The following is a 7440-nucleotide window of genomic DNA, read 5'->3' on the forward strand; positions in this document are numbered from 1 at the left end:
TGCAGGTGTGCAGAGTTGGGGTTACAGGTGTGCACTTTGGATTACAGGTGTGCAGTGCTGGGGTTACAGGTGTGCAGAGCTGGAATTACAGGTGTACAGTGCTGGGGTTGCAGGTGTGCAGAGTTGGGGTCACAGGTGTGCACTTTGGATTACAGGTATGCAGTGCTGGGGTTACAGGTGTGCAGTGCTCACCATCTGCTTTAGCACCCCAACAAGCCTGTCGCCACTATCATTGCACCGTTTTATAATGTGGGCACGAGGGCTGGAGAGAAGGTGCAGTGGTTAGGAGCCTTGGCTGCTCTCCCAGAGGACCTACATCAGGAGGCTCACGACCATCTGCAACTTGAGCTTCAGGGGGTCTGATGCCCTCTTCTGGCCTCTGCACCCATGTATACACTCTGCACATGTATATACTCAGGCATATGCACATACACATACAATAATGAATAAAGCTTTTAAAATGTGAATGTTGCAAGCACAGAGAGGCTCAGTGACCTGTCATGAGCCAGACAGAACCAAAGTCAAGGATCTCCTTGCCTTTGACTCTCAACAGCCTACAAAAAACAGCCCCACCTGCTTCTGACTTACTCCCACCACTGGAGACAGGAAAAGCCTCAGTTCATGTGTGCTCAGTGAAGGCAGCATGATACACATTGGTAGGGACTGCAGGAGTCCATGGGAAGACACTCCACTAGGATCTGTCCCACAGCTCCAGGGACATGTGTGCTCAGCGAAGGTAGCATGGCACTCATTGCTAGGGACTGTAGGAGTCCACGGGAAGACACTCTGCTAGCATCTGTCCCACAGCTCCAGTGCTAAGTGAAGGTGCATGGGTTAGGAGCAAGGCGACCCACCAGTAAGGCACAGGCATCTGCAAACATCAGCATGTAGAACACGTTGCTCCATCCGGAAGGGGAGATGAGCCCTGCCAGGAGGGGACCCAAAGCTGCTCCTGAAACAGACACACAGATGCTGGTTAAGGAAGGCTAACGAAAGGGGAGTCAGACTCAGTGCTGAGAGAGCAACTGCTATAAGCATCTTCTGGAACCCATTCTAAGGGTAGGTGTTGATGTCTGAAATGTCCACTCCGTCTGACACGCCATCATGATAAATGAGCTCAGTGTGGTGGCGCATGCCTTTAATCTCAGCACTCGGGAGGAAGAGGCAGGAGGATTTCTGTGAGTTCAAGGCCAGCCTGATTATATCATGGGTGCTAGGACTACATAGAGACCCTGTCTCAAAGAAACAAAACCAAACAATAAGTACATGGACTTACATAAAGAAGCCTGAACCCAACATATACCAGCAGACACCACCATGCTCAGAAAATGTCACTGAATAAATGTGTCAGAAACACAGGACTTAGACTCTGCTGATGTCAACCAACTGATTTTGACCACCACAAGTCAGGGAACTCCCTGTGTTTGAGGGGGCTGCTGACCAGTTATTTGCAGAGGGCAGTGTGCAAAGCATGTCTGCATAGGCGTGCACTTGCATGTGTAGAATGGGGCATGGGGTAAAGAAAACTCAGATCCTGTGAACTCTTTTTGCATTATATTTTGGGGTTTTTTTTTGCAAGTCTAAAATTATGTTAAATAAACTTGGAAAGCTATACAAACAAAAGCCATCTGCAGAAGAACGTTTGCTGCAGGGTCTGGTATATCCCTCACAGGGGGTGGGTGAATCTGACATGAAGAGGGTTTGTCCAGCAGCTGCGTGCTAAGGAGCTTGGGGGACGGCCTCTGGGTTACTGACCGCAGTGTAGCACCTGAGAGTTGAGGTGATTCACCCACACTGGCTGGTCCAGGGAGGGCAAGCACACACATTACTCTGTGATCTGGGAGGCTAGCTGATAGACTTTTTCCACATGTCAGCAAAGGGTCAGGCAAACGTCAGCTCCTCATGTGAGTTTACTCTGCGCTCCCCCAAGACCATGGAGTGTGCCACAGCTGAGATTTCAAAAACTGTAAATCCACAGAGTCGAGGGCAGATGAGAGGAAAACACGTTTTTGTTTTAAAAGACAACAATGGTACAACCTGGGACTTCTCCCCACTGCTCGGCTGGCCAAGAACCTGACATGGGGGAGCGGCTGCAGCTGGCAAAGGGCCATCATCCATTCCCTCCACTACCTCAGGTCCCTTCTCATCAGCGTCTCAGTAGCATCCCACAAAAGAGCAGTATCTTGACCTCTGGGGACAGCAGACACTAGGAAGGGCATGGAGAACAGGGACCCAGCGTAAAGACCATCTTCCAAGCAGTGACCCATGCTCCAGCAATGGCAAGAACACCAGCACTGAGCACTTTATGGACAAGGAAGACTCCTGCAGATTCTAGGCTGATCCGTGGAGAGCCCGGGGTGCTCTCCAAGAGAAAGGACTCCATGCTCACACTAGTTTAGTGGTTTATTCTTACCAAGATACAAAGGGGCTTAGAGGGTCCCATAGCTGAGGAAGACCCAGCTGCGAACACATCCAAATTGTGAGGAAGGAAACCCAGGGACAGTTAAACCAGAAGAAAATCCCCAGCTGGGCGGTGGTGGCTCACACCTCTCATCCCAGCACTCGGGAGGCAGAGGCAGGAGGATCTCTATGAGTTCGAGGCCAGCCTGGTCTACAAGAGCTAGTTCCAGGACAGCTAGAGCTGTTACACAGAGAAATCCTGTCTCAAACCACCATCCCTCACCCCACCCAACAGAGAAAAGAGAATCTCCAGTCACGGGTAATACTGTCCGAGTGCACGTGGAAAACTAACTGGAATCTTACACAATTCTCATTTTTGTAGCTGGAGATCAGTTATCAGCAAAGCACAGTGTCTGCGGCACTAAAAGGGCATTATATAAAAAAAACCAACATTAACGAGTGTTGAGAATATGACAGCTAAAATAAGAACACAAAGGTTGAAGGAGAAAGTCAGGGACATCGGAGAGAGAACGAGAGAGGCAGGAAGGACAAACGGAGGAAGTAAAGAAGCAAGAAGGAACAATCTGGAGACATGATGTTTCACTGATGTTTTCCAGAAAACAAGATAGAAAATGGTAGCCAAACTCAGCAAAGAAACAACAGTGCCCATCCCGCAAGATGCAGGACCTGCTTCTACATGGAAGGCTGCCAGGGGCAGTGTGGTGGGTGGAGGGTGGGTAAGAGGGTAACCTGAAGACCCAGAGCAGGAAAGCCACCCACAGAGAAGCAGAGACCAAGAATCTAGCCCACGGGGCTCTGATGTAAGAGGCAGTGCAGGGGACAGAGAGGAAGCAGTCTATGTGGCTTGGTGGGCAGCTGTGTGGCCTGTCACCAGGCTGCTAGATGTTTGAATATGGCAGTAAGAAAGGGATTGAGAAGGTGGCGGCGTCAGGGCAGGGACAATCAGGACAGAAATAAACAAGAAGCAAACGGGGGCAGTTAAGTCAGGGAAGGAGATGCCAGGTCTGAGGACCCACAGGGCTGACTTTCTGGCAGAGCCAGTGTGATGGGTGGGGTGTCCAGGGCAGAGTGTGGGAAGAGTCGTGTTTAGTTTTCTTGGGTAGCAGATATTAGATGGGGTCTAGACTGATAAGTGCAGGAAGTTCACATATACAGTGAGCCCAGCAGCAGCTGAGAGGGCTGGGCAGGCAGAGCCGGGGCCTGTCACATTGTGTCATAAGAGCTCTTAGGACTATCTAGCCCCTGGGGCTACATTACGTATGACTTTGATAAAATAAGACCTTGAAAATACCCATGACTCTATGTAACTGTTCTGCACACACATGTCATGAGGACAGCCTTGGGTCCCACTGTGGTGTCACTCTGGACCCTGCATACACGTGAGCCATAAAGCACTCCCAGCATGGGAGAAGGTGCTGGGTGGTTTGGGATCGGTTAAGCCGTGACTTTGCCTACACCCGCACTGACTAATGGGTGCGAACACTTGACAAGCTCTTGGGGCAAACACTTCCCCGTGTAACGCTTCTGCTAGAGTGGCATGCCATCCCTCGAGCCTACTCTTGCTTCGTCTTGTGGGGAGCGTGTGTGAGAGGCACAAAGCTGGGACTCAGTGGAGGACCAGTGTTCATGCTGTTTCCATGGTGACTGGCTACTGGAGTCCCTGTGCTCTTGAGCAATCAGGGAAGCATGGGGGCTGGGGTCCAGGAGTTCAGCCCATCGGATTTCAGTGGCAATGCCATAGAAACCCAGGTGGGCACGGGCTTTGAGGAGGGGCAGCGCACGGTGCGGAGGGCGGAGAAGGCTCACTGGCCTGCTGCCCTTCTGTTTTTGAACACGGTGCTTTCCTCCTCCGCAGCTCAGTGTGTGGCAGTGAGTTTCACCTCTTTGCCCAGGCAGCCTCTCTCCCCTTAGCCTAGTATTTGAGGCGAATGTCAAGAGAGAAGCAGTTTTTTTCACTTCCTTCCTGATTTGTCTTTCTCCTTTGATCCTCTGCTTTACTGTAGGACCCAGGGGGCTGACAGGACTCCAGGTTAGCTTTAAGCATGGTGTCCTGGGAATAGCAGATTTCTGTGGGACAGAGTGAGGAGGGGAGACTTGGGGGCAGGCGTGTATCTAAAGTTGCGTGAAGTCTCTCTTGGGCTGGGTGAACTGGGAGAATGGTGGACCACTCCTCACAGAAAGGGTTGTGCTGCTTCTCCCTCATGTCCCAGACAAGCTCACTGCAGGGGCCAAGAGGGACCCTGAAAGGCATCAGACGAGCGACCACACATACCACCCGAGACACCTGTATCACCTCCAGATCCAGCGGAATGAAGGAACCCATGCCAAGGACTAGCTGCGTCTGACCTTGGTGGCCAGTTAAGCCGAAGCCTGGCTTTGCTGACAACAGTTCCCCCATGCCTCACAGAACAAACCAAATTTTCACAGGAAGAAGCCCTGGAAGCAGCCATGGGGGAGGACAGAACAGAGATGAGGTTTCTGTGACTCGAGCTGCCAGTCCAACCCTGATGAACCTCTCTGCCATAGCCCTGATCCTGGGGAATCACGTCTGAGAAGCCCCGCCTCCTGAACAGGAGACCTGTGAGTCCTTGCCTGTGACTACAGCTGCCTTGGACCAGAGTCAGTGCAGCTCAGGGATGATGCCACTCAGGCGGGAGCCTTAACTCCCACCTACAGAAGGGCAGCGAAGGGTCTCTGCCCTCCGTAGGCTCAGGGTGTACTTGGTGGGGTATGGTCCAAAGGAGAAGGCTCCTGGGATCTCCAGGCTTGGTATTTTACCAGATCCTAGCTGTCTGTGCCATGAACAGGACCAGTTAAGATCTGCAATGCCCCCATGTGCTATAAAGACTCGGTCACCAGTCTCTGGTGCTGCTGAGAGTTGGTGGCACATTTTGGGGCACAGCCTAGTGATAGGAAGCTAGGACACTGGGTGTGTGCCCACCCCTCCTCTCTCTCTGCCATGAGGGGGAGTGGTACAGTGTACCCATAATGCTGCTTTCCCTCCCACAGGCACAAACAATGGGCCAACTGGCCATGGAATACAATCTTCAAAACCGTGAGCCAACATAATCCTTCCCTCTACTGAAGCTGATCGTCTGTGGTATTTTGATACAGTCACGCAAAACTGACTAACACAGGGATGAGTTGAACACACTGCCACCTTTTGTCACACCAGAATGTGCTAACACGTCTCTTCAGAGACCTCAGCAAGGTGGGTGTGTCAGAATCGTGTGCTTTCCCATAACATAAATCAAAACACGATCCTGTCTTTCCTGGAGAGACAGTGATGACAAGTCAGAGCCTAAAGTCTGCCAACCGCTGGGTCAAGTTAGAGCCTGACAGTACATTCGTTCCCACCGAGGAAACAGATCCAGCCACCCACAGCCATCTCCTCTGAAGTCATGTGCTACAGCCTCCACAGCCGACTCCCCTGAGCATCCAGGAGCAGTTGGTCCTGACGCTGGCATCAGAGCCTTGGGTCTCAGCTAGTTAGGAGCAAGGGTTCCCTCTTTCCCAGATGCAGGTCTCGGGGAGGGGAGGAGAGGGGACAGGATATTCTCTGCTTCCTCCACGTGGGTCTCAGGGAGGGAGGGGATGGAGGAAGGGAACATTCTTTTTTTTTGTTTTTTTGGTTTTTTGAGACAGGGTTTCTCTGTAGCTACGGAGCCTGTCCTGGAACTAGCTCTTGTAGACCAGGCTGGCCTCGAACTCACAAAGATCCACCTGTCTCTGCCTCCTGAGTGCTGGGATTAAAGGCGTGCGCTACCACCGCCTGGCTTGGAAGGGAACATTCTTTGCGTACCTACAGACCCAGTGCCGTCGATGATGGCCGTCACGGTGGACAAGGCGTGGGAGTTCCCTTTCAGACTGTTGTGAGTCCCCTGGGAGAGTGGAGGAAAAGGATGTGAAACACACAGATACGGAGTGAGAAATAAACTCGCTCCCGATACATGCGCCTATCACATAGAACACTCCTTAGGAAGTCTCCACCCTCCAGCACCCTGAGCAAAGCTCTGAGGGTTTCAAAGAGATGAAAACCCTTCACCATACCTGACTATGTTTAGTTATTTGCGACTCTCTTATTCAGTCTAAAAAATACAGTTAGAATGCTTCCTCTGCTTCTTCCCCTTGTGTGATGACCATTTTGTTTGGTCTGGTATGGATCCTTCCAGAGTATTTCACGGGTACTTAGCTGAGTCTGCACACTCATGCCCACCCAAGGGATAAGCTTCCTACGCGCTGATTGAGAAACACCCCTAAGACAGGGCACAGGCAGAGCCAGCCTGATGCTGGGACAGATGACACAGGGTGCAGAGAGGTGGAGAGAGGGTCTAAGCTCCACTCCTGGGCCTCTTTGCTGGGCACTCTCTGTGGGGTACTCAGGGACAGGATTTATACCTCTCGCGTGAGGAAGAACCCTGATAGAGGGTGGCAAGGGGCAGCCACTAGAAAGCTCTCAAGATGCAGGCTATCCTGGCATGGCTGTGAATGAAGCTTTGCCCACTGAGGCAGTGTTGGCCCTGAGTAGGGGCGAGCAGCACGTTACTCACCAGGTCTGCGGAGACAGCGGTGGTAATCAGCGCATAGGGCCCGCTGACCAGGGCCCCACTGAGGAGCAGCATGGCTGTGGAAAACAGAGGGGGCTCAGAACAGAGCTGCCTGGCCCAGCAGTCCCCTGGTGAGGGCAGGGGCCCATCCCACCCCCCCAGGGCAATCTCCAGGGCACAGCACAAATGGATCCTGCATCCATGCCTGGGGATGCATTTCCATGTTTCCCCAGAGCCTCAGAGTCCCCCATGTTCCGAGGACCTAAGAAGTTCCCTGGTCTTCATGGACAGCCACTGATGGTACTGGGTGGGGGGTGGAGGGGTAAGAGCTTGAGTGGACCAAGGTCAGGTCTATGCCACAGCCTTCTCAGCCACACAGGGGACTGCCTTTCTTCACCACAGACAGGGATGCTGAACTACATGACCCCTCCCTTCAACTGCATGAACTCATTTTCCTGAAGAGACTCTGGGT

The 7440-nt window shown here is 52.3% G+C and overlaps 1 protein-coding gene across 4 annotated transcripts in view; it reads right to left on the reverse strand.

Annotated features, from left to right (window-relative positions):
* Positions 1-7440, reverse strand: part of Slc37a1 (solute carrier family 37 member 1) — a 62657-nt gene that overhangs the window by 2884 nt on the left and 52333 nt on the right. For all 4 annotated transcript variants that reach the window (XM_026785732.1, XM_026785733.1, XM_026785734.1 and 1 more), the window contains 3 exons: positions 6972-7045; positions 6224-6302; positions 855-952 (listed from right to left, as the gene is read on the reverse strand). In XM_026785732.1, the coding sequence (XP_026641533.1) occupies positions 855-952; positions 6224-6302; positions 6972-7045 (251 nt within the window). The remainder of the gene's footprint in view (positions 1-854; positions 953-6223; positions 6303-6971; positions 7046-7440) is intronic.

The sequence above is a fragment of the Microtus ochrogaster genome, linkage group LG2 (assembly GCF_000317375.1).
Source record: "Microtus ochrogaster isolate Prairie Vole_2 linkage group LG2, MicOch1.0, whole genome shotgun sequence".
Classification (NCBI taxonomy): Eukaryota; Metazoa; Chordata; class Mammalia; order Rodentia; family Cricetidae; genus Microtus; species Microtus ochrogaster.